Raw genomic sequence first — 27,609 nt, 5'->3', positions numbered from 1 at the left:
AAAGATTAGGATTAGGAATTAGATTTCTGGGTTTTCGGCATCTATAATCATGTTAGCCCATCATGTATGACGGATGACGTCACTCTGCGATCACACTGCCCGGGGAATTGGAGAGGAAGAAAGGGATAGGAAAGGAAGGAAGGAAGCGGTTTGGGATTATTATGTTCGGTACCATTCCGGCATTTGCTCAAGGAAAAACCTCACACTCAGGATGGCTGGCCTGAAAAAGCTGTTACACCTTTTCGACCAAGTGTCCGCACCGGGAATCGAACCTACGACCTTTGAAAAATATTCCAAGTGGATTTTGAAAGATCTGTATTTTTGCATGTTGATTACCTCTCAGTAGTCTAGACCGCAACTTATATGTAAAATATTTAATTATGTACAATCATATTTATTATTCTTATATAAATACATAAATATAAGGACATTCATTTGTGTTTTCCTTTGTTCTTCTTCTTCAATCGTTTCCGTAAACCCTGAGCTTCTTCTGTGTCATCCTCATCATCTTTGTTTCTCTTCTTTCCTTTACCCTTTTTCCTCTCTTCCAGCTGCTTCAACTCCTGCAAACGAAACAAAGGAAGTTTAAGAAACAACTTTACTTTTACCCTCAAAGTTCAACTAATACAAACTTAACCTCGTAATCACTGTAAGTTTAAATTTATAGATATTAACAACATAGTATTATAATTAAATATATAAAACTTGTTGATATTTCATCCGTGTTTTATTTCAACTGACGTTTCAAAGGCAACCGACTCCTTTACAATCAGAGTTGCACTAATTTGCAATTTAAATTATAATAATATACATTATTACCACAAGATCAGACGTTACGCCTGAAATCATCTGTCAGGTAACAGTGTAATATCAACCTCCAATAACTTAATTTCGTTGAGCTACAGAAGTAGGATTTTTTTTTTTTTACATATAAAGTTATACCAGGATTCACTATAGTTTTTGTATACTCTTGCGTAGATACGGATTGTAATAGTATTTGAAGTGATCGAATTAAATCAAAGCTATTTAAATCAAGTTTAGTTTTATTTAAAATACAAAATAAAATCTAAGATTTCTCAGCATTCTGTGATATGAATTGTATACAACTAAAGGATATATTAAAATTGGTACCAGAGTTTGCACACTATCTTATCCTTTACAGTATGACATTACACGCTAAAAGAGTTTTGGACTGCTGAAATTTATCAGGGTGTCTACTAGAATTCAAAAATGAAATTTCGTGTCTTTTTCGTGACCTTTTCTTTACCGAACTACAAAATTTCGTAACACTTTCTAGAGCGAATTTGGATGCGAATTAGTCCGGATTTTCATGCATGCGATAGAAGCGTGCTTTGCTTGCGATTTGCTAGCGTCTAAATATGACCTTTGACAGTTTTGGCCGTGAATTTTGACGTTTTATAGAACAAAGTGTTTCAGTCAGTATTTATGTGTGTACAAATTTTAAAAAATCGTGACCCAAAAGCTGAATTTCTTGACTATCATGACCGTTTTTTGATTTCGTGACTTTTTCGTGACACTTAATGACTTTCGTGACCGATAGACACCCTGTTTATGTCTCTCTTCAACATATGAGACATGGACTTACAGTTTAAGGTGGAATCCGAATTACCGTAATGTGTTCAAATGCTCTCCCATTGGGAATCGAACCATGGACCCCGTGCATCAAAGACACGAGCGCGCTAACCACTTCGACTACCGGGAGGTCTAAATCTTACGATTATGCTCTTTAGACCAAAGGAGATGGATTATTAAACAAAGTAAATGATTATGTTACTTTCATGAGTTTGTGGAATTGACAATGTTACAGGAAACGGTAGAACCCCATGAAAACTCACTGTTATGATGTCCATCACACATTTACACAACCTGGAATCAGGGCCGGCTCTAGGCAATTTGTCGGCCCCTTTCTCCGAAAGAACAAATCTTAAAATACACGATTTTAAGTGTGCTACCTCATCATGAACAACGAAGGGGAGGGAAGGAGCACTTGCATTCCAAAAGGCCTAAACGCTACAAATACAATCTCGTTGTGTCTGTTCTTTTTTTCTTTAAATAAATAATGTATTATGTTAGTGAAAGATAAAGCAAACACACATGCAGAAGGAAGGAGGTAATCCTTTTTATAGAATTCAATAGTAATCTCAATATATCAGTTTGCAATTCCAGTGCAATTAGTTCTTTTATCTTTATTTCTTGATTTTCCTTCTACATCTGTTGAAAAAAAAAAAAAAATTGTTTCCACCATCAATGATAAGAAACTTATTTATGGGAAAGATAAGCTTAGTTTTCATATCAAAACTGTGATAACGAACTAAATGGAACAGGTGTTCGCTATTGTTCGAGAATAGAGTTCTTGTATTTGACAATAATCAAGCAATTCATGCTGGGATTTATTTGACCATGTAACCTTAAACTAATGTAACTAATGTAACCTAAACATGATTTATGAATGTAGTATTCAAATAGAAGGTCAGCTTAGTAAATTTAATTACCATCATCACGAAGTCTGTTTTCAACAAGAAATATTTATTTGAAATAATATATTTATGATAGATTTTGCCGCCCCGTGCAAATGCACGTGTTGCATATATGGTATAGCCAGCTCTGCCTGGAATCGAACTAGGAACATCATGTACCAGAAATAAACGCTCCACAACTAAGCAACTATGCTTCCCATTCGTAAAATTAAACATTATTAGCATTTAACGAAAAAACCTGTCCAAAGGAGAGGAAGACAAACTAGAAGATGGATAGATATTGAGCTGAATAGAACAAGTCACTATAAAAGTTCATGAGTAGTTTTCAAGAAAATCAAATTTTTATGGTTGGCGCTAAAAAGTGTGTCGTTCGTTGCCAATCTGATGCAGTAGATACTTTATATTCTGCTGGAATAGATTATTTAATTATTTATGAACACGTGTATTATACATGAAAAATATACACTACTAACACACTGTATCTATTGTTTGATTTCTCCTAATAGTGACACACACACGTCTTATAAATCAAAAAGATTTTAAACATGTATGATTTTGTTTAGATGTGCACTACAAATATCCATAATATAGATGTCAATTTGCTCAAGAAACGTACATGTGTGTGAAAAGTAAAACTATCTTATGTGTCACCCTATATGGTTGGGCACAAAAGCTGTGAGGTGCCAATCTATGTCCAAGTCTCTCATTACGAAAGTCCAGGTTTCTGTACGGAGAAATTTTATTTACAGCTAATACAACATCTTCAGGTTTATTTCATTAGTTTCAACGTCATAAACAGTTTCATTCTGGGATCATATCTATCATTTTTGCTATCATTTGAGACATTACTTATCAACACACTATCCTACTTCGGACTCCTGACAATGAATCAAATCTCAATATTATTATTATTATTAATAATATATATTTTTAAAAATTTTTTGAAGTTTCATCTTAACCCTAATCCGGGCAACCGGGGCCTCCCAGGCCCAGTAGCTTCATATTTTTCTTCGAATTTCTTAATAACCATAAATATTTCGATGTCATAAAATTCTGAATTCTTCTATCTTTAGTCGAAGTTAAAGTTATGAACATATCGAGTTGGTAAGGCCCCAGTTGCAGTCTACGTTACAAAAATAGCTTGCCCGGATAAGGGTTAAATTCCAGCCTTAATTTGAATAAATCCAGCACAGCATCAAAAAATACGGTGAATAATTTTATTAGAAACTAAGTAATAAGCTTACATGGAATTTGATTTAATCTCCTTCAAAGTACTGTCCTTGGCTAGCAATGCACTTCTTCCAACATTGAAAAACCTTTGAGTTTTACGTCCCACGATTATGCCGCTTAGGCTAAAGCAGACGGTGATGATGAGAAATGAATGAAATGGTGGAATGAAGAAAACGGGAGGAAACGGGAGAACCCCAAGAAAACCCACGCACACGGTGTTTCTCCACCACAAAGTTCATTTGGCGCGAGCTGGGATCGAACCAAGGACCCCAAGCATCAGAGGTGAATGCTCTACCACTGAGCCACCGCGGCCCCCCCTCTTCCAATGTTGAATCCATGGCTGGAAGCATTTCTGGAAAGCCTCTTTTGAAAGGGTGTTCAGCTGATTTATCGCTCTCAATATCAGGAATGGTGTGCAAACGTTTTCCTTTAAGCACGGTTTTAATTTTGGGGAAGAGACAATCGCGTCATGTTATATCTAGAGTACGGTAGAAGTGGACAGACGGGAATATTTTTTTGGCCAAAAACTCCTGTTCGTCAGTCAAAAAAGTCGGGGAACGAATTTCGCACTATCACACAATCTTCTAATTTCCAAATCGGTGGTTAAAACGCTTTGTACGAATATGTACGAAAGGTTTAGTTCTTTAGAAAGATTTCGAATAGTTATTCGCCTGTTTGAATGAACAATTTTTGCCACTTTTTGTATGTTTGCTTCTGTTTTTGACGTTAATGGATGTCCTGAACGTTGCTCGTCTTCTACCGACTCATTTCCACTTTTAAATCGCTCATATCACTTGTAATCAGTCTTCTGACAAGTCAGAACATGTTCTAATTTGACGCTGCCTGTCTCAATGGATCAGGCTATCGGACAAATTAAATCAAATAGTTGTAGCGTCAGTAGTTGCTGCTGCTTAAAAAGAAACATTCACCGTATTTTGATCACACCTTATATTTTGTTCCAAATATAAATTACATTATAAAAACAAATTCGCAATTTCGATTAAACACAGAGAGAGAGTCTTTCGTATCAAATCGTTTTGCCAGTGTGAATAAAATAACCACTGACAGGGTATCGATCCCTGATATGTATATTATCGCGTGGATTATAAATTAAATATATTATGTTCTATTATTTCTTCTTCGCCTTTTCCTCCTAGTTAGTTGGGGTCGGCTTTTCGGATCGCTCCCCTCCACTTGTTTGTCTTATGCCATATCCACCATGCATCTCATCGTTCTATATACAATCTTTCCATTTCTTTGGTCGACCTCGTGTTCGTCTCCCATTCGGTTCTATAGCATTTAATCAGTGAGCTACGTATCCTGCAGGTCTTCTTACATGCCCGAACAACCTCACTCTTCTTTCTTGCAGTTTTTCTACTACTAGTCTCACTTTTGCTATTTCTCTTAATTATCCTTCCGCGTCTCTCCACACATTCATCGCAGCACCTTCATCTCTGCAAAATGCAACTTCTATTCAGAATGTTTCTTTTTCGTCATCTATCATTTTGCTCTGTATAATATGCAAGTTTCACTACTGTTTTATGCGTATCAGTCTTTACGGTCACTCAGTACTCCTGCCTCTCTATTTCTCTCTATTTTGTCCAACCGCTGCTAATTCTGCTATTCATGTCTTCTTCTATTCCTGCATTTTCCTGTAGCATTGATTCCAAGTACAAAAAGTGTTTAAAAAGTTTTGCACAGTGGTCTCTAATTGTTTTATTTGTTGCAGGAGGAGAATGAAATGTTTTGTGAACATACTTAGAACATTTAGCTATAAGTTGGTATATAAAAGTATTTTCTTTTATTTACAGGCGAGCCATAATGGACCGTGAAGTAGATGTCAGGTTGCGACAACGGTCGGTGATGGAGTTCCTCTTCAAGACCGGCGATGACCCTGCCACATCGATTCACAGGAAGTTGCTCCCTGTTTATGAGGAGGACACATTGGATTGTAGCAGTATCCAGCGGTGGTTGCAGAGCTTTAAAGAAGGTGATTTCTCTCTACTGGACAATCTACGATGCGGTAGACCATCGACGATAGTGTGATGTGAATAGGGAGACCATTAATCAAATCATCCAAAATGACAGATGTGTAACGACACGACAGCTTGCTGAAATGACTGGTTTGTCATTGGGTAGTGTGGTATCAGTGGTACAATCACTAGGGTACAGAAAAATCTGTGCACGTTGGGTGCCTAGATTATTGACAAGAGAAATGAAAAAGATGAGGAAGGATGTGTGCGAGGGTCTCATGACGATCTTTACTGAAGAGTAGAAACAGTGTTTTGATGACGTTATTACCCAGGATGAAATATGGTTGTTTTTGTCCGAACCTGAGAGCAAAAAATGTCTGAATGCCCACCTGCGCGGTAAAACATTTGATAGTGAGAAAGACCTTATTTCCTGTGTCAAACGATGGTGTAAAAGTCAATCCCCAGAATTTTACCAAAGTGCATTTACATCATGGAAAGAACGTTGGACCAGATGCGTCACAGCTAATGGGGGCTACACTGAGTAGGCTCAGTATATAGCTACTAAATGTTCCAAGTATGTTCACAAAAAATTTCATTCTCCTCCTGCAACAAACAAACAAACAAACAAACAAATAAATAAATAAATAAATAAATAGACACCACTGTGCAAAACTTTTTGAACACCCTTTGTACTTAAGTTTCTTAATCTTTTCTATCTCTCCTTTGTCCAATCATATTTTTGTATTCTCTTTGCTGAATAAACACTTCAACTATTCATTCTTGGTTGCACTAATTTTAAGCCCACTGCTCTTCTCCAGGTACCTAATTTCTCTTAGTCTGATGCTAACACTTGGATATCCTTTGTAAGGTCGTTCAACATAACTGTAAAAGATATGGGCTAAGACTAGATACCTGTGAACTCTTCTTATTCCACATGTGTTTTTCACTTCTGTTCTACATCATACATATCTTGAATTATACGTATGTATAGTTGGAATACCCACCAAACACATACGCTTTCTGTAGGTCGATGAAAATGTAAAATTCTATATTCTTACTAAAAGAATATAAACATACCTCAATTGTGTCTACTGTAATTCTATAGACCTGCCCAAATCAGTAACACCTTTTCGTAGAAATGCTTATTTTATTTCTATACCTGTTTATGGTATACACTTTTCACAAGATCTATCCAACAATTATTTTGTGGATACACAATCGCTACGGCTCCTAACTAAATATATTAATCTCAACTCACACGTACATTAATTACTTCTTCATAATCTAGCGATTCGATTTCATCTTAACATTACACATAATATTTACCTAACAACAGCTACGTAACGGCATGTGTACAATTTCATGTAACTTCCTGCCCATACTACATCCCAACAGAAAACTACATGGAGATCCTTCTGGTATGCTCTGTACTTTTCCATTAGCATTTTAAGTGCAAATATTGCATTCGTTGTCGACTGTCGTGGCATGAAACCAAATTAGTTCTCTGTTAGTTCGGTTTCTTTCCTCCATTTTGTTTCTATCACTCTCTCCCAGAGCTTCATTGCATGGCTCTGACGTTTTATTCCCTCAAACAATAAATAAATGAACTTTAAATTTCCATCTACCCCTACAAATTAGTACTACAACGTTTGGCACAGAATATATACATAGTATATGGCGTACTTGATTCTTATGATGTTCAGTGTTTATCATACACATTTCAAATCACTTTCTTCTTGTGTCTTTCATCAGACTTTAAAGTGTTAAAGATGACGATTTAAACGGGTAAAAAATTTCGGATAGGAACACAAATTTTTCACTAGAAATATTTCGATAAGGAACACGCAACAGTGCGTTTTGCTATCTACTTATACAGTGAAAACTTTTATTTGAGTATTTCCTAAACTAATTTTTGGATCTCCGGTGGTGGCTCCTGAGGAAGGTCATCGGTGAAAATTAAAATTTTATCGCTACAAGTTAAAAATATAAACTTTTCTAATTTAGAGTAGAAAGCTTACTTGTACTAATTCTTGTATACAACTTCCTAAATCTGTGTGAGGCTTTCTCCCCTTAGCTTGTAGTAATAAAATTTACTTTCACTGTTGTGCTTTCCACTAAGAGCCGCCACTGGAATAAAATGTTTCCCCTATCGTACATGTGTTACCCATATAAATTTGTTCCTTTCGTATATTTAATGAACGGCACAGGTAAAATAGTGCTCGAAATAAGAGTGATATAATTAGAAAAATGAGATAAAATTAGATCATATATATATCTAGTACTTCTATAAACGATTACCTTAAAAAAAAAAAAAAAAAAAAAAAAAAAAAAAAAAAAAAAAAACTGACAATAGCTCCGAGATAAACGGGAAACATATCAGTGTTTTTTTTTTTCCTTTCTTTCTTTTAATGAGCTTTGAGGGAAGATTTACTAAACTATCATCTTCTAATTTACACTTATTTTTCACACAATGATTTCAAGTTACACTCACCATGTTAGCCATTCTTTGAGCCTCAGTTACTCTTTCCTGCAGCATCATTACTTCATCTTCTTCTGTTTTATACAGTGGCAACTGCTTTCCGATTAAATGCTCGATTCGCTGATAAAGTTCCACATCATACTTTAAAGTAAACAAAAAGTTAAATGAAAATCAATCAGAGGAATACACAAAACATATAACATGAAACAGCACTAGCACTGATGGGTTAAAAAGTCCCTTCTCACAGGAAATTTGTTATGATTATGTTCTACCAGTATAGGTCAATATTTGAGATTATTTTGCTAAGTTTGGAGAAACGAGTGGAGGTAATAATAATGTGTGAAAAAAGGGCAATCGAGACAAGTGGCAACGATATTTAAGAAGCGTTATCCTGAATCATAAAACAGTGAGCTGCTAGTTCAGAAACATTAGAAGAGTACTGGATGGGTCAGGCAAGTACAACCTTCCATACCAAAATGGGAAAACGGTTTTCTCAGCAGACCTGTGAACCATAACTCAACAGTTTCATCCTCACAAACTGCAACTGCTGGCTGAAAACGATCTTAACTAACAAATGGAAATATGCACTGGTTTAAGCAGCGTCTGGATGAAGACTATGAATGGACAGACAAATCGTCGCGAGAATAACTGTAACGACCTAAAGCGATGACAACAGATCGAAATCTACGGGGAGATAAGTATCATGATCCGTGGGGCATTTATTGCGCTTTGGTTATTAGATATTTTCATCTTGAAGAGGTTATGAGGGAGAACTACAGATTAGACTGGGATGTCATTATAGTCTAAACTCGAACTTTATTGATCTAACATATTTAACCTGGTTCCAGCACAAAGAGAGAGTACTTCTTCAATTACCTACTCCACAGACTTCGTTCACTCGGTCAAGGTTTGTAACTGTATAAGGTAATAAAGCTGCACAATTATTAAGAGATGCACCACAGCAAGAAGTCCTGCTTTGAGCCTTGGGGTCAGTACGTCGAGCATTTTAAGCAGGTGCGTATCCTGTTCGATGAAGGAGGTAAAAATATTCATGTTTTCTTTTCCTACCCTATTCCCTTTTATGCTGAACGAGATCTACCTGTTTATTGATGATCTTTATGATTATTTTTATTTCACTAGTTTCAAGTAGTAGTTTTACAGGGTTCCCACAAACTTGGAAAATCAGAGCATTTGATTTTCGTCAGGGAAAATCAGAGAAATTATTGAGAAGTTCTTTATGGTAAGGGAAATTATTAAGAAATTCTTTAATGTCAGGGAAACTAAGTAGTCATTCTCAATAATGAAGGCAACTTGGAAGTAATAAGGCTCGGATTTAGAGATCACGCAGCAAAAACAATATAGAATAACAGGTTACAGATGCATTAAGATATATCTGTTGTACTGTAATTTGTGTTTAGGTTCTTAACTCTGAAATCAGTTGAGCTACAGCATCTTCAATCCCTTAATGTAGATAATGTGTGGCATTTCTGACTTTCTGAACTGAAATACATATGTCTTTTAAACAGGGTTCCTACTGATCTGGAGAAATCTATTCCTTTGACTTTGGCAGGAAATTCCCTGACCTGCATGACAGGTATAAATGACGCTGACATATAAATAAGGAATTAACAAATAACAGTGAACATTTATATATGAGAACATTTATTCTAGACACAAGTAGTAATAAATTGCTCATACATATATTCCACTTACCTCCCATAAAAATCTGAGCAACGTCCCATACTGTGATCATTAATATCCACCCACAACAAAAAACAGCAATAAAAACCATATAGGTTTTATAATGGTTGGCTAAGCTGAAACTGATGTACGTACAATTAATGTTAGAAAAAATATATGTAATAAAATTTCCCTAATTTCCAGTCTTTTTCCTTGAGCTTCCCTCGACCAGTAGGAACCCTCTTTAACCTATATACAGTGTGTTTCAAAACAACACCGACAACGTTTGGGAGGTTGACACCAAGATAAGACAAAAATTATAGACTAACTTGGGTGCACAAATACTTCCTTTCGGAGTTATAGGCTGCTGAAAACATGAAAAAATGAACTTAAAAGGTCCACAGCTCCAAAACTATGGGACCTACCGTAGTCGGCTCAAGACTTCACTTAGGAACTAGTATGTGCCCTGTCCAAATATCCAAGTTTCAGAATCCTGCGGTACTTCAGCAACAATTTGTATGAAGGTTGTTGGAGAGTGCTTCAAATTATATGCCCGTAGTCACACTCCCTCTATATAAAAAATGCTTCGTGAGTACCTTAGGATTCTGAAACATGTATTTTTGGATAGCGCATATACTAGTTCCTAAGTCTTGACCCGACTACGGTCAATCCCATAGTTTTGGAGATATAGACCTGTAAAGTTCATTTTTTCATGTTTCGGCAGCCTGTAACTCCGAAAGGAAGCATTTGTGCACCCAAGTTGTCTATCTTGGTGTAGAAAATCACCTCCCAAACGTTGTCGGTGTTGTTTAGAAACACCCTATATCGTTTACAGTTGTTCCACTTTTCATGAGAATCTCACCATAGTCTTCGGAGCATGGCCAGCATGAACTTCTCAATGATTGACAGTATTCACACCATAATTGTGAATATGATTACGCATAATTTCCACATAGGTGAACAAATTTTATTGACTTGCTTTTTGTTTGAAAAAGTGTGTTCACATAAATTTCATTATGATCTGATAGACATCGGAGCTGGACCATGCTCCTTAACAGCTGAAAGTCTTAATACAGTATCGCGTAGACCGATTTGTATATATATGATCACGCATGTTTTGTAGGCCGACCCATTTTATAGGAAGTTAGTGCCCTACATTTAGTTTAGGTCTCCAACTCAACTAATGGGGTTAACTAAAAATGGAAAAATTAAACTTTTGTCAGGGAAAACAGTTTACAAAAATCTGTGGGAACATCGTTATAGGAGGTAATCAGACTACTTGTTTCTGTTTTTAAGAAGATGTGGCTGAACCCATGCAATTGGACTTCTGTCACTTTCCTGTTGGGTCACAATGTGGAAGTGAAAGAACGTATGTTTCCTAATGGTAAATAAATATAATCAACCTACGAGTATACCAGTAATATACGACTGTATTTTGTGTATAATTTGGAAAAAGCAGTAATGAAATCCTTGAGATATTACGGAGAATACAGTATTGAAACAACAGTCGTGTACAATACCAGGTACTGAAAACATTTAAAGGGGGATGACATTCGAATAACTCTTCAAGCGTGTACCTTTGGCTTTACTTGTCATATCATTTTAAGAATTTTGAGTTGTAAATTTCTGTTCTCTATTGTTTGTTGCCTTAGCAACAAACTTGAGTTTACAAAGAACAGAAATCTACAACCGAAATCCTTAAAAATAAAATTTAATTACCAAAGAATACAAAATGTAATGTTATGGACCGAGAATAGAATCTATAACCAGGAATAAAACTTAAAGCAGGCAGTGATACCTACGATAATAATTTATAGAAAGTAATAATTTATAGCTAACATTGAAGACCAAATTACCATTGCAGCATAAGATCTAGCAATTCTGACATCCTAAACGTAATTCGTGGAGTTGTGTAGTTACAACATATGACCTTGTATAAGGCTTTTTAAAATATGTATCGTATTGACGTTACAAATTTTTTTTTTCTTTCTCATTTCTATTAAGACGGCTATGCAATCAGATAGGCGATTTTAAAGCGCCATATCTGGCAATATTGGGAACTACTTGTTCTGGTTCTATCCCTCTGGGTCACGTTAAGGTCATTCAGACTGAAATGAACAAAGTGGAGTGTTTGATTCCAGAAGTTGGGAAAGTGTTTAAATCGTTTGCAAAAGTTAGATGGGCAAACTTAAAAAGAAAAATAGTATTGCATTTGGAATATATAGAAAATACGTTATTCTTGGATTTGAAGTGCATTGCAGTCCGTTATTCATTAAAAGTATTATATTTCATAGTGCTATTACTGCGAGAAGTTAAATTTTCAATATTAGCAAGTGGTCTTCTATCAAAGCGTATATGAGTGCACATATTACAATCTCCTTGGTATAACATGATCATGGTGAGTTGTGTTTTTTGAATTACACGTATGTTTTGGAGAAATCAGTTTTACTGACAAAAAGAGTTAATATTAAAAATAATAGGTGATAAATTCGGACTATTGTAGCATTGAAGACGTTAATGTTTTATTATGAATTATGCCATGTGCTTGTTTAAATGGAACAGTATACAGTTCTTGTTAAATGTGTGTAATGAGAGGCTTTTCTTATCTTCTTTTTGGAATATATTTTTTGGAAGTTTATAAAGTCATTAGTAAAGAGGACTTAAATATCTTATTATTTCAAAAATATACTTTCTCCTAAATTTATGCTTGCCTTGTGTTTGTTGAACTACTTTATGTACTCTGGAGTCGTCTTACCATGGATGATTATTACAAAAGGTACGTATATAGACAAATTTAATTTTTACGTGAAACGTGTCCTAGACTATATTAAAATAGCTAGAGCTTCCACGAACGAGCTTCGCTTTTATAACGAGAGCACGTTACAAATAATAATAATAATAATAATAATAATAATAATAATAATAATAATTATTATTATTATTATTATTATTATTATTATTATTTTAAGTTTCTAATATATATATATAGAAACCGAAGTTTACAATGAATAGGAGAAGGCTAAAATGTAGAAAAGGGACTTAACAGCAACTAGCACGCAGATTTGCCAATTTGAAACAAGTAGTAGATGCTGCTGAAACTGTTATGAGGATATTACTCAAAAGTGGAATGCAATAGCTAAGTTTCTACACTGTTTTTGCAATATACGTCAATTGCTATCTCTTACCTTAGTATAGTCAATTTACTTACTTGTGTCACAAACGTAATAGCTTTGCCAGATCTCCCAGCTCGTGCCGTTCGTCCTACACGATGAATATAGTCTTTACTATGAGTTGGAATGTCGAAATTGATGACAACATCTACATGAGGGATATCCAAGCCTCTGTAAAAAAATAAAATGAACTGATTACATTATGGCTATTTAAGAAATTTAATTTTTTTTTTTTTTTTTTTTTCAAATATACACGACGCAAATTTTTTTCACTTTACGCTACATTACACACTATATGAAAAGAACATACACAAGACACAATGCCAAAGAAGCATCACACGTAATGGATTAGGGCCATAAAAGCAGATATACAAGGAATGAAAAATTAACTACCGGACAGGGACTCAAATTCGGTTCTTCGGCTTACCACACATTCTTCCACTCTTGAAGTTCAAGAGCAATTCCACCAATGAAAGGAATCACGATCCGAAATAAATAAAATGTTAACTCGTCAACTTCTGAAACAGCACGTAACAAGTCAACACACATGGGTCAAAATGTATACCCGTACTCAAGATAAGAAAGAAAGAAAAAAGGGAGAAAAAAAGAGAGAGAGAGCGAGAAAGGCATTTTGAACACTTATATATGACATCGAACATGACACAAGATACTTTAAGTTGAGCAGTTTTATCTACAAATCTAATCTCAAATTACAATAATGTCTTGTTTCTAGAGCAAACGTTTACTTCGCGCCCACTTATTAGTGAAGGCGGCTAGTAGGGATTTATCTGGGGTAGTATCAACCTTCGTTTTCTTTCTCGCGTAATATTAGAACAGAGAAAGAACTTAAAAAATTTGCTAAATTTTAAATTTGTTTGTCTCCAGACGAATCTTCCTTTCTGTCCCAGTACATCGACCATAATGTAATTTTATCTGTATGTTGTTACCTTTACTGTCTCCTTGTCTGAAAGATGGCCAGAGATTTTTTATTCGAAATATACTGACTTGTAGCGTTGCATGAAAATCTGACGGACATTTTATTTACTTTGATAATTATCTTTCTTACGCTTACTTCTCATGCGTAACATACCACAGCTCATAGAAATTCTAGGACCAAGCACTTTAAACGTACATTTTAACTTGTTTATACCACAGACCAATTGCGCAAAGTCTTGAATTGAAGCCATATACTATGAAAATTAATTCCAGAATTAAGGAAAATGATTGAAGAAGTTTAACTACAATGAAAGTGTAATCTAGAAATACAATATGACTACAATATCACGAATATATATATTCTTGTCGTTCCAAACTAAATTGTATCACCACAAAACTGTCTGAAAGAGATTAACTCAAATGTATCTCACCTGCTGGCTACATCGGTCGAAATAAGAATAGATCTACTCTTCGCACGGAACTTGTTTAACGCTCCCAGCCGTTTGTTCTGTGACATCTGACCATGCAAAGGAACTGCAGTGAATCCCAGACAACGCAGAAGAACTGCTGTTCTCATTGTATTACTGCACGTTGCACAAAATACCATAAAGGAATTTCCTGCCATTTCATTCAATATGTGTACTAAATACACATCCTGAAAATAGTGAAAATAATAAAATATTATAAATTATTCCATATTATACCTTCCTTAAAAAATTAATACGATCGTTTATGAAGAATAATTATTAAAGAGTGGCTACAAGAACGCCTGTACAGATCTATGCAAGAAGGTTCAATTGAAAAACGATGTACTGGTTGGCTTTATTCCTGAGCGAGATGCACATCTAACCATTTCCCTACATGTAACGCTACTAAGCAAATACAGGTTGTTATGCTTTTTGGTCTTACAACCATGTAACGAAACAAGGTTAAATCTGACTGTTAGTCTTGATAACTCAGACGAGAATTTTTGAAATGTGCCACTCCAAATGTTTGTCAAGCTCAGATACAACTGGTATTATTAGGTCTGATATTCGAATTAACCCTTGCAGTCTTTTTATATTTCCCGAGTTCATCTGAACAGGTCTGAATTAATTTGCTAGATCACTGAGTTTCCTATATAACGATTTATTTCTCAAAGTTGAAACTTCATACATTAACACCATGTAATAAAAGGGGTCAGTATCACTGTTTAAAGATAATGTGACTCGATATCAGATTAGAATAAACAAAATGAAATGTCGAGTCACACTCGACTAAGAAGCGAAAAGGGTTAATGCAGAAAGTCCAAGATTTAGGTATTTGTGGAGAAACGGAGAAAGAGGATTATCTCACACGAAACGATAATAGGTAATATACTTTTAAATTAATAGTAACACAGATTACCGGACAAATGATTACGAAGTTTCGAGAGACTTGGCGTGTACAAAGCGCTGGGCGGAATTAATACAAGATGCTCTGTAGTACTGTCGTTTAAAGAACTACTAATCAGAAACTCACCTATCTTTTTCATCGTGTTTGATCGAAACATTTTACTAAAAAAGGAGGCGTGTAGTATAAGCAGGGTAAATTTTCATTAATTTAAAATACAAGTTTGAACTGATGCATATCATAACTATGTAAAGGATTACTATTACAAAAGAAGATGTCATTGAAACAGTAGTGGGATGGATCAGGTAAACATTTTTATAACAATTACTTAATTTATCTTCGGTACCATACTTAGAATTTCCATTGGTATGCTCAACACAGGTAAAAAGATGCCATAAAAGTATTGTGTGAATATATATCATGAGGTTCCAGCAACTTACAAATTGTTACGGAGTAATATACATGAGAGAACTAGAATTTCAACATCTTTCTTTATTAGGAATGAAAAACATGTACGGTAATAGTAAGCACCATTAAAAAAAAAAAAAAAAAAAAAAAGCTTGTGGGATGTTAAATATGACACTTATCTGACAAGTGATATGACACTTGTGAGTTCTAGCGCGTATAAATATAGAAAATCGTTATGTACATTAAATATTCTGGAAGTTCTAAACATGAATATAACTAGAGTAAAGCAATAAGAATAGTGAATATGCAATATTAAAAAAAAAAAACATTTAACATTTCTTGTTTTAGCTAGTTTGGAATAGGTAATGCCTCGTTTATTCCTTTAAAAAGAAAAATAAGTTAAAAAAAGATCGCAAAATTTTTAATCACATTTTTCGCAAGGACCTACCTTCATATCAGGTAAAATAAAAGATACTTTATCATAGTATTAAACACAAACGTACTGAGTATATACATTTAGTTCTCAACCTTGAACAGTTCTCGAATAAAGGAAAGACGAATATTAGCAAGATATGTATAATATTTAAAGTGGCGGCCAGGGTGGAAGAAAATCATGATTTAAAAAAAAAAAAAAAAAATGTTGATTTAAATCAAATCTTTTTCCTCGTATAATACAAGTCGTGAACTGAAGAAAAAGCAATAGGAATTAGTATTAAATGCTAATTATGCCATTTAAGTGAAAGTATTGGGGTTGAACTTTGAATTATCCCCAATCGTTAACCTACATCAATCCCAAACAATGTTTAACCCTTTTAAATTATGACTCTTTTTAAAGGTAAATTATAGACTTTCAGTGAAGCAGCTACAGCATTATCCCTATTTATCCTAGGATCATGGTACATGCATCACTCTCTTTAGAATAGAACAGCTTTTGAAACGGTAACATTCACATTTTCCTATAATGTCCCTGAAGTGGGAAATTTTGTGAGTAATCGGCATATTTTTTTTTTTTTTTTTTTTGCTTTTTCTTTTAAATTTTGACTCTCTTTGGATTCCCCTGTTTTAACGCACAGATCTCAAAATCAACTGGGAAATATTAAGAGGTGTACTAAATGTCTGTACAAAATTTCAAGCTTCTATCTTGAGTAGTAAGGGTGAGGAAACTATTTAACAATCAGCTAAGAACATTCCCACAATGTCCCAGATGACCCGGATGTAATATAAAAATTTCCTCAGACATCCCTACTTATTCTAGGATCATGATTTGTACATTATTCTCTTCAGAATAAAACAAATTTTCAAACGGTACCCTTCAAATGTCTCCATCATGTATCTGGGGCGGGTAAATCAGGAATTTTCTGTTAAAAATATCTTTTTTTTTTTAAATTTTTTTTTTACCTCTGTGGACTCCTCCCCGTGTTTTAAGGCAGAGATCTGAAACAAATCTGAAAAATACTGAGGGGTGCACTGAGTAAATGTACAAAATTTCAATCTTGCAGGTGCAAAAGTAAGCCCGCGAAAAAAATATTCCCCAAATACCCCAGATTCCTGTATAAAACAGGATTTCAGGTAACAGTTTCCTGAGATATCCCTATTTATCCTAGGAGCATGGTACATACATCATTTTCTTCAGAATAGAACAGCCTTTCAAACGGTACCATTCATATATCTCCATCTGAGGCGGGAAAATCACGAAAAAAGCTATTTTTTTTGTTAAAAACATCTTTTTTTAAACATTTTTGCCCCTCTGGATTCCGCTGTTTCCACACAGAGATCTGAAAATTATTAAGGGGTGCACTGAACGAGTGTGCAAAATTTCAGTCTTCTGAATGCAAAATGTAACCCGCCAAAAAATAATAATAATACGCATAACAAATAATATATTTTTAAATTTATGACGTCATCACACACTATGCCTTAACGCAGAAAGGCGTGAAAGCATATGTAACGTGTTCTAAAATGCCTCCAGTCTTGAAGAAAACGAAGTAAAAAGCCTTATTAGTACTTTTTTAATCGAATAATGAAGATTCTATCCTATCACCTAAAAATAGGTGATGAGTGATTCCATTTCAAATCGTCCAGGGTGGTCCACACGACTGTCTCAGATTTAGTTCATTTTTTAAAATAAGAAACTACATACAAAATTATTAGACCCATATTTTTTCTTTTTGCTGAAAAAATTTTTTTCTTCGATATACAGCCTTCCAAAATGGCCGCCCTCCTCTCGGATTGCTCGAAAAACTGAAAAATATGTCAAATTAAAAATTTTATTGTAGAGAAACGAGTGTACTTAGTAACGTAATCGCAATAGCAGGAAGAGTATAAAGTTGTATGTTTCGTTGGAGGGCATAAATTCGTCTATTGGTCCAATAGGAATCGCGCAATTCACTCGCAATGTTGCCAACTTTGATGAATTTTTTGTTAATTTCAAACCTTTTTTTTTCTGTTCTCACGAGCAATATCAACCATCTGCTTCTAGCATCGAAATCTACTCCATAAGGTCTCTTGAAAATGTAAAGGACTTACGTTTCTGATTATTACATCTCACGTTATAGCATGATGAAAAGCTGAAAATTTCATTAAGACGCCATATTTGGACGCCATTTTCTCAAAAAACCCACCTTTTAAAAATCTGAATTTTTTACATGTATTGGAGAAGTACCTAAGTATTTAATATCCGTTAACCGTTCATGCGGCTGCAGCCCCTAACATTCACAATTAATTATTGAAATTTCGATTTTTGTACTTGCAATGTAAATATTTCCTATGGGCATTTAGGTCCTAAACACAAGGCGATTTGAAAGGGAGTATGAAAATTTTGAGAGATGAATCCTCACATCGAATCCAGTAAAAAAGTTCCTATAAACATGAGTCGAATTCCGCTTCGTTTTCGAGTTACAGGGTTTCCAACTCGGGATCCAAAATCGGTTCGGGACAATAGAAAATAAAATATATATATTTCGTGTTAAATCAGAAACTATCTGTTAAAGCTTTGATAAAGTTCAGAAAGTTGATTTGTATCAATATGATGATTTTTACGTGCGTTGCAATTCAATTGGCAGTGTTGCCAACTTGCTAGAACTTTTATTTGTTTCCAAATGACACTACGTGGATTTTATTTGATATTTGGTATTCATTAATGATTGCAAACATCACACGAAGCACAATTTTCCCTCACATCACCACAGTTTTCGAAAACTTACATGTATTTCATTAAAATGTTTTATCTCGTGCGTTATTGATAGTTTGTGTGATTCGGTGACGTGAACACCGTCCTAGTGTTCTCTGGAACCATGAAAATTTTTTACACTGGTAGCATGACATTGTAGTGCACTAGTTAAGTGTTTGTGTGAATAACAATGGGGAAGTCCTATTACAGTAAGGACCGTATGAAATGTGTTGATTATGCTAAAAGCCGTAAGATGATTGTGCACAGAAAGAATTCTAGACAAAAAATTTATGTTGCGTTAAAATATATGTATTGCGTACAGCGTGTCAGCCCAAACGTACTATTAGGGGAGGATGATTATTTGTGTCTTGTACACAAGGCGATTTGAAAGGCAGTATGAATAATTTTGAGATGTGAATCCTTCACCGTAGTCAAGGTTTCACCGATAACGGCCGTTTTAATGGGGGCACATTGATGTTTAGCATGTTAACTGTCTGGTTAATGGTTTCCAAATCTACATTCAGAGGAACAAATTCTTTATCTTGCTGGTGCATAATTTCATATTTACATCTTCTTTCGTGATCACCAATATACCACACACATTCACGTTGTTCACGGTAAATATTCAAAGCACTCTTTACACGAATAATCATCCTTTCGTAATACAACGTTTTGGCAGACGCGCTGTACGCAATACATATATTTTACCGCAATATAGAATGTTTGTCAAGAATTCTTTCTGTACACAATTATCTTATGCCTTTTAGAATCATCAACACATTTAATACGGTCCTTACTGTAATACACTGAGAAAAAAATTGTAGGCAGCGCATTTAAAAAGATAGGTTACATGCGTAATTCCTGTAATTTTTGGACAACGTACAGCAGACGTATAACTGAAAATGCATGTTTTATAATACTTTCTGTATAAGTGTTCCATCTATACGTACTTTCTGTATGAAACAATGTAGCCGCTCAGGATCTCAGATACAAATGGACGTATATAACATATAGCTGAAGAAGGTAACATAAGTATATGCATGTGATATACGGAAAACTATTGGGATATACGGACATCCTGCAACAGCATGATGTAACATCTAAGGGCAGTGCCTATGTAACATACGGATAACGTATGCTCCGTACTGATTTCTATAGTAAGCAAGAGGATACCGTATATTTGTACAATATACCGCTTACGGAGAACGGATTTTTCTCTGTGTAGGACTTCCCCATTGTTATTCACACAAACACTGTAACTAGTGCACTACAATGTCATGTTACCAGTGAAAACAATTTTCATGGTTCCAGAGAACTCTAGGACGGTGTTGACGACACCGAATCTCGTAATAAACTGTTTCGTGGTTGCAGCAGAACTTCTTGATTATGTTCGAACTTGATGCGTGGAGTTACGAGAGGTTTTGCAATAATAAAAAATATTTTTCTTCATCTTTTTTTGATTTTACTAATGATGGCAAACATCAAGTGAAATCCACACGTAATGTTACAAACTATCAATAACGCACGAGATAAACCTTTTAATGAAATACATGTAAGTTTTCGAAAACTGTGGTGATGTGGGGAAAATTGTGCTTCGTGTGATGTTTGCAATCATTAATGAATACCAAATATCAAATAAAATCCACGTAGTGTCATTTGGAAACAAATAAAAGTTCTAGCAAGTTGGCAACACTGCCAATTGAATTGCAACGCACGTAAAAATCATCATATTGATACAAATCAACTTTCTGAACTTTATCAAAGCTTTAACAGATAGTTTCTGATTTAACGCGAAATATATATATTTTATTTTCTATTGTCCCGAACCGATTTTGGATTCCGAGTTGGAAACCCTGTAACTCGAAAACGAAGCGGAATTCGACTCATGTTTATAGGAACTTTTTTACTGGATTCGATGTGAGGATTCATCTCTCAAAATTTTCATACTCCCTTTCAAATCGCCTTGTGTTTAGGACTTAAATGCCCATAGGAAATATTTAATTGCAAGTACAAAAATCGAAATTTCAATAATTAATTGTGAATGTTAGGGGCTGCAACCGCATGAACGGTTAACGGATATTAAATACTTAGGTACTTCTCCAATACATGTAAAAAATTCAGATTTTTAAAAGGTGGGTTTTTTGAGAAAATGGCGTCCAAACATGGCGTCTTAATGAAATTTTCAGCTTTTCATCATGCTATAACGTGAGATGTAATAATCAGAAACGTAAGTCCTTTACATTTTCAAGAGACCTTATGGAGTAGATTTCGATGCTAGAAGCAGATGGTTGATATTGCTCGTGAGGACAGAAAAAAAAGGTTTGAAATTAACAAAAATTTCATCAAAGTTGGCAACATTGCGAGTGAATTGCGCGATTCCTATTGGACCAATAGACGAATTTATGCCCTCCAACGAAACATACAACTTTATACTCTTCCTGCTATTGCGATTACGTTACTAAGTACACTCGTTTCTCTACAACAAAACTTTTAATTTCACATGTTTTTCAGTTTTTCGAGCAATCCGAGAGGAGGGCAGCCATTTTGGAAGGCTGTATATCGAAGGAAAAATTTTTTTCAGCAAAAAGAAAAAATATGGGTCTAATAATATTGCATGTAGATCCCATATAAAAAAAATAAATGAAATCTGAGACTATGATGGGGACCAATTGTGGTTTGCCTGGACGATTTGAAATGGAATTGGTCTGATATAATTTAAAAAGTTAAGAATTAAGGAAAAAGTACAGCAACGTTTATCAAAATGACACTTTTTAATTTCTCACAAAAGTTACTGGGGCATGAAATAAAACTCAGAACTAGCCTGCGGCATGAAATACATAAATTTCGCCTAAAGTTATAAAATTAACAAAAAAAAAATTTTTTTTTTTGGAGAGGGGATAGGACTCCTCTAAATACGCCCTATTATCTGGGAACAAACAAACAGTCACGCATAAAAAAGAATTTTCGCCTTAAATGTCGATGGTGACTTTCCCGTTAGAATAGTTTACGATTTTAAAACCCAAACCCAATGTTACGAAAAGAAAGCAGGATTGCTCCGTTACCTGTTCAAAACGGGATTTTCCCTAATCATCCTCTGCATGACACTTGTTTTCATACTATACTGTACATTTGAGTCTGATTGTATTATGATTATTAACTTCCATAATCGAAATAACAGAACAGAAACGGGATTTTACTTATTTTCACTTTAAATTAATTTATTTCGGAATTCGATTTAAATCAACGATTTTTATTTAAAAAAATTAAGTGATTTAAATCAATCCACCCTGGTGGCGGCACATAGTTATTTATGACTGGACCTTTCCTTTTCTATCACCTTTTTTTATTTTCTCTCTCTCTTCTCTACTCTTGTCTGAGCTGTCCGAAAACTTAAAACCTAAGTTTATTCAAAACTATTATGTAAGAATATTTTTTGATTTGTATATATCCACACTGGTAATCACACACACTATAAGAGTTTTCGAGGAGAAAAGTAGGAGAGGAAAAATAAATAAATACTATGAAAATAGAAGCCACCCATGTAGATATTTTACTCCTACTCTCCTGCTAGTTAATTTTCTTTTTTCCAATTTTTTCACCTACCTATTTGATGAAAAACTTTGGCAAAAGTATTAATAGTGCACTTTTTTATTGTTTGATTGTTTCCACAATTTGGTGGTAAGTAACTTATCTTCTACTTCGGGATTTCTTTGTTTCAGCTATATACCTTTGAAATTAACTACAGATCATGACTCTGTATTGGAACATGATGTTCATGAGAATACCGTTTGAATATGGGCTGAGTGGTTCAGTAGTAGTGCTCACATCTTTTGCATGCGGTCTTTTGGTTCGATTCCAGTACTCGCCAAGTAAGTTTTGTAGTTGACAAACACAGCGTGGGTGGGTTTTCTCGTTTCCTCCCATTTTCGTCAATCTATCATTGTCATCTATATCATCATTACCGTCTCCCATAGCGTCGGTGCATACTCGTTAAGAAAAAAATCTTTGAATATATAGACAGCTTACTTATTTCCACGTAATCAATACTTGTAAGCATAGGTAACAGAGCAATTTTGTGCATTTATAGTTACCTTATTTTATATTATAACAACAAAGCTATCCTTCCCAACTGGTTTGAGGAAGGTAGCAGATCATTAGCCACTTTAACTATGAACAATCAAAGAAAACGTTTGAAAATAAGTAAGAAGTTTATAAACGTACAAATCTCTAAAGACACGTAACTTTTATCTATTTATTTTTTAATACCTTAAACTTGACTGGAATGAAGAGATAATACTGTTGAAGCTTGTCTACTGTCTGGTACTTCGTCGACACTTCTACTTTAACTGGATTCTGCAACGACGCTCTTTGTAACTTTTGCACTTTCTTCGTCATAGTTGCTGAGAAAAGGTACGTTCTCCGTTCTCTTGGAATCACCTTCAGAATTTTGTCCACTTCTACTTCAAAATCCATGTTCAAGATACGGTCTGCTTCATCCATTACCTAAGAGAGCCAACAATAGCATTTATTTAACTTTAGTGGTGGATATTGTTAACACCTTTCGTATTAATATTTGATTCTTATGTCATATTTACTGAAAATATCACTAACAATTGTTTCTCTAATTGTATTACCAGTTTCATCAAGAGTATGGTTCATAATGCATCCTGACGAAGACAGAAACGTACCTAGAAAAACTATCATTGGAAAGCTGTGCTAATACCATGCCAAGTAATAAACAAATACTACCAAATGCCCACACGTATTACCGCGGTTAATATTTTGCATTCCTCCTTCTGCATTGAACTCAAAGTCTCACACGAAATTCGAACAGCTCGTACGGGCATTCTAGTGAATCTCCCACCGTTTTCTTCCCTTCTAGTTTAAATATAAACAAAATGATGAAACTCCTGACACCGAAACAAGCAAAAAAGTCCTCTGGAACTTTGGTCAATGAGGGATAGTTTTGGCGATATAAGGTGCCGAAAGTGTGGGAAAATGAACTTCAGAGGGCTGTAATTCAAAATCAACGCAATGTAGAGAGTGCGGTTTAGAACATGACACTCAAAGTCATACCTGCTCGATTGAAAAATGTATGCTTTAAACCTCCGCAAGATGTGTGTGAGGGATTTTCCAAAGGTACATAGAGATTACTTGCCAGGTTATAGAGGATCCCTACGTTCCTTTGGAAAATCCCTCACACACGCCAGAGCACTATTCTACATGTCAAAATAAAGCAAAAAATATACATATTTGTATACCTTTCGAATCCTCGTCTAGAGAGAGAAATTGCAAAGAACCATAGATTACAGCTAAAGTCGATATTGATTGATACTAGCATCACTTATTAGTGTAGCAATCGATTCAACTGCTTGTTGTATTTGTAGAGTAATGCTAATGGCTCCAAGTTAATCTGCGACGTTGCCACATTGTGAAATTTTGATTCCCCATAGCGGCTGAAGGAAACCCCGGAGGGCATACAATCATATAACATTTTCGCTTTATTTTGTCCTGTAGAATAGTGCTTTGTGGTCCGTTGGCGCCATTTTTAGAACACCCGATATATATATAAACTGAAACACGTTCAATTATTTTAAATGAAAAGTCTCAGAACCAAATTCCATGTCTCTACACTTAAGGGCTTTTGCAACATAGACACCTTATTACAAAAATAGCAACCACCATCCCACCCCATGTCTAATTTCCAAAAATCCTTCCTTAGTGGTATTTTAAGTCACGTATACTACGTACTGTACAAACTTTAAGTTTCTGGTTTAATCAGTTTGGCCTTGGCTTTGGTCAATCAGTCAGAATCTCTTATAAAGAGATTCCAGATTCCACATGTGCTACACTTTATAATATCTGCGTCTGCTCCTATGTTTCACTTTACATCCTAAGTGTAAAATAACAATACAATTCAACAAGACACTGGCCGTAGTGTTACTAACAGAAAAAAAAAAGTTCGTTTAATTGTTGCGTTAAGCAGAATCTTTAAAAGTCTCTTAAGTAAGTGAAGGTCTCCAAATATTTACTAACATATTATCAATATCTGCAAATTGTAAACATTCTTACCAAAAATTTCAGTGCTCTGAGATTGAATCCCTTCGTGTTTTCTAAATGATCAACCAATCTTCCAGGAGTAGCAATAATTATATGTGGTTTCTTCGCCAACGTTAGTGCTTGCGACATCATATCCATTCCTCCAACAATTACAGCACATTTTACTCCAATAGAAGAACCTAAACAAAGTTCACAATTAATAAATCCACTTTATATGAATCACAACCATTTACGTGCAACAGAAGGGAAATTAAAACCAATTGATAAAGCCTTCTGTGATATACCGATTCGTAATAATAATAATAATAATAATAATAAAAAAAATTGAATACTTATGACTTATATACATTTTACAATACAATTATATATTACATTCTTTTCAAATCCTGTAACACACTTATTTCCAATATTAAAATTAAAAAAAACTATACATGAAACTTACTCGATTGTCATTACTGTAGTATCGTAATATAAATTGTGATAAACTTGAGCGGGAAATTTTGCGGATACAAATAATAGTCAAATGCAGGTTTGAATCAAAAGATTCGGATCTCGTCGTAAGTCCAACTGCAGCCTTTTATTTTATTTACTTACTCCTTTTAAAATATAAAGCGTCAACGCGGTTCAGAAGGCTAGTATACAAAAGAATATTTTGAAAAACATTGGTAGTTATCCTCATACAACAAACATGAACATTTATACAGAAAATATATATAAAATAATATACTTTGTGTAATATTGAATTACATTTTCGTTTCAAAGAAGACAAATTTCAAATAGTAACAAAATATGCCACTGGCTTACATTTCATTACAATAGATTTCCGTTATCAATTCCCTTGACTTCTTACGTCAATTAAAATATTTGCTGGAAGACTGAAGTTCCCAACACATGTTTCAACTACATGATTCAGCATATAATCCCCAAAATTTTCTCGAGCTCTCTTGTGGTTATATGGTAAGTGTATGCGTCTTCGGCGCGCGAGAGCCGGGTTTGATTCCCGATGGAATCTCGTGTGGTTCGGATCTCACGTTAAGCTGTAGGTTTACATTTCATATAGCCTCGCTGCTAAAAGAAACACTACTTCCAAGTCAAACAACAATCTAACATAGTATAAAATATGGATATATTAAATACACTATGTTATATATTATTAGAAGAAACAATCACTTAATAATCCTTTACATTGTACTATTGCGTTACGTTACAGTTATTACAACGATAAAACTTATGCATTATAGAAGGAAGCACACCTGCCCTGATGAAAGCTGTAACAGAAAGTGACAGCCATTATTCACTTGGGCAACTGCTAGCTCGCATGGAAAGGGCAATGCGCCTAACAGAGTATGCTGCAGTCATTACTCTGTCTGCCTCGAAAAGTGAACGGTAACCAAACTTTGGTCCGAGTCGGATTCTTCTAGCCAATAGCTTCTTGCTTACATACAGCCTCATTCACCATAACTAAATGATCGAATAACCTCACATTTGCACAGTACGGATGTATTTATCCCACTAAGATTCTTTGGAAAGCTGCTATTGCTCTCATCATCGGTCACTGCAAGTACGGAAATCAATGAATATTCCCTACTCACATATTTATTAGTCAAGAACTAACATTAAATGAAACTTAAATCATATGTTGTCAAACCAATAATCCTACCATTCACATGTACTGAAAAAATCACCAAAACTATGTATAACGACTGCTACAATCTAAAAGCCTAGTTCAAGGGAAGTTTTGATTTTTTCCAATACGTAACGACCACCTCCCTTGAACTCACTTCTTGATCCCTAACTCGAAGTCCTAGCAATCTCGAAAGGAATCGAGAAGGGAATCTATCGCGCAACGGAAAAAAATAATAATCGAAAACGGAAACAAACAGAATGAAGAACCAGAAACTTACCTCCGGTGGATGCAGATTAGAAGGGAGAGTAATAGCTCCACTCAACTCCCTTTAATAAAGCTCAGCTTGAACATGTACGTATATATGAATATTTTACCTTAGTTATATTAAGTACTTTGAAAAGGAAAAAAAAATCATTTTCAGATACTATTTATTAACAATGCTTCAACTCAGACCGGTGTGGTAGTTAACCACACTTCTACAATTAACGTAAGGTGCCAGTATATTCATTATAGTATCGTAACATTGCGAAAAAAAAAAAAATTAAGAGAACACATTTAGAATTCTGTCTGTCAATCTCATATCCAATTTGTTTACAATATCAACCATTATCAGATTTTCATTGTTCATCATCCATGACAGAATAGTCAACAAACCAATAGTTGAAAAAAATTGTACTGTAGGTGTTAGAAACCGTTATCTGACACTTCGTCACACCACATAAGAGAAACAACTGTATTGCCGTCACACAAAGTTACATAACATTTAAGGACTTCATATCACTCATCATAGGTACGACATAATAACAGAACAGAGTGATTCTCGCCTGCGCGAGCGTCAGCTGAAAGAAGTGTTACCGCTTCCGGTTCAGTTCAGGTGCCGAAATCACAATCAATAAAGGAACGGAGGTAATATTTACTGACATCCTCGTTCGGCAGCTCCAACCATGGGCGCATTTTACTATCAATTATAATGTCATAAAATTTATACGAAGTCAAATATAGTACACC

General features: G+C 34.8%; 1 protein-coding gene across 1 annotated transcript in view; it reads right to left on the bottom strand.

Moving 5' to 3' along the window:
- Nucleotides 1–373: 373 nt before the first annotated feature.
- pths (probable ATP-dependent RNA helicase DDX47) overlaps nt 374–27,609 on the bottom strand; it is a 39,672-nt gene continuing 12,436 nt past the window's right edge. Inside the window, exons 4-9 of the mRNA XM_081751095.1 lie at nt 24,987–25,153; nt 23,181–23,417; nt 14,398–14,621; nt 13,069–13,201; nt 8,193–8,321; nt 374–563 (exon numbers count right to left, since the gene is read on the bottom strand). Coding sequence (XP_081607221.1) covers nt 432–563; nt 8,193–8,321; nt 13,069–13,201; nt 14,398–14,621; nt 23,181–23,417; nt 24,987–25,153 — 1,022 coding nt within the window. The 3' untranslated portion in view covers nt 374–431. The remainder of the gene's footprint in view (nt 564–8,192; nt 8,322–13,068; nt 13,202–14,397; nt 14,622–23,180; nt 23,418–24,986; nt 25,154–27,609) is intronic.

The sequence above is a fragment of the Thermobia domestica genome, chromosome 3 (assembly GCF_964235325.1).
Source record: "Thermobia domestica chromosome 3, izTheDome1.hap1.1, whole genome shotgun sequence".
In the NCBI taxonomy this organism is placed as follows: domain Eukaryota; kingdom Metazoa; phylum Arthropoda; class Insecta; order Zygentoma; family Lepismatidae; genus Thermobia; species Thermobia domestica.
The sequence above is the reverse complement of the archived record's forward strand: the minus strand, read 5'-3'. Positions and strand labels throughout refer to the sequence as shown.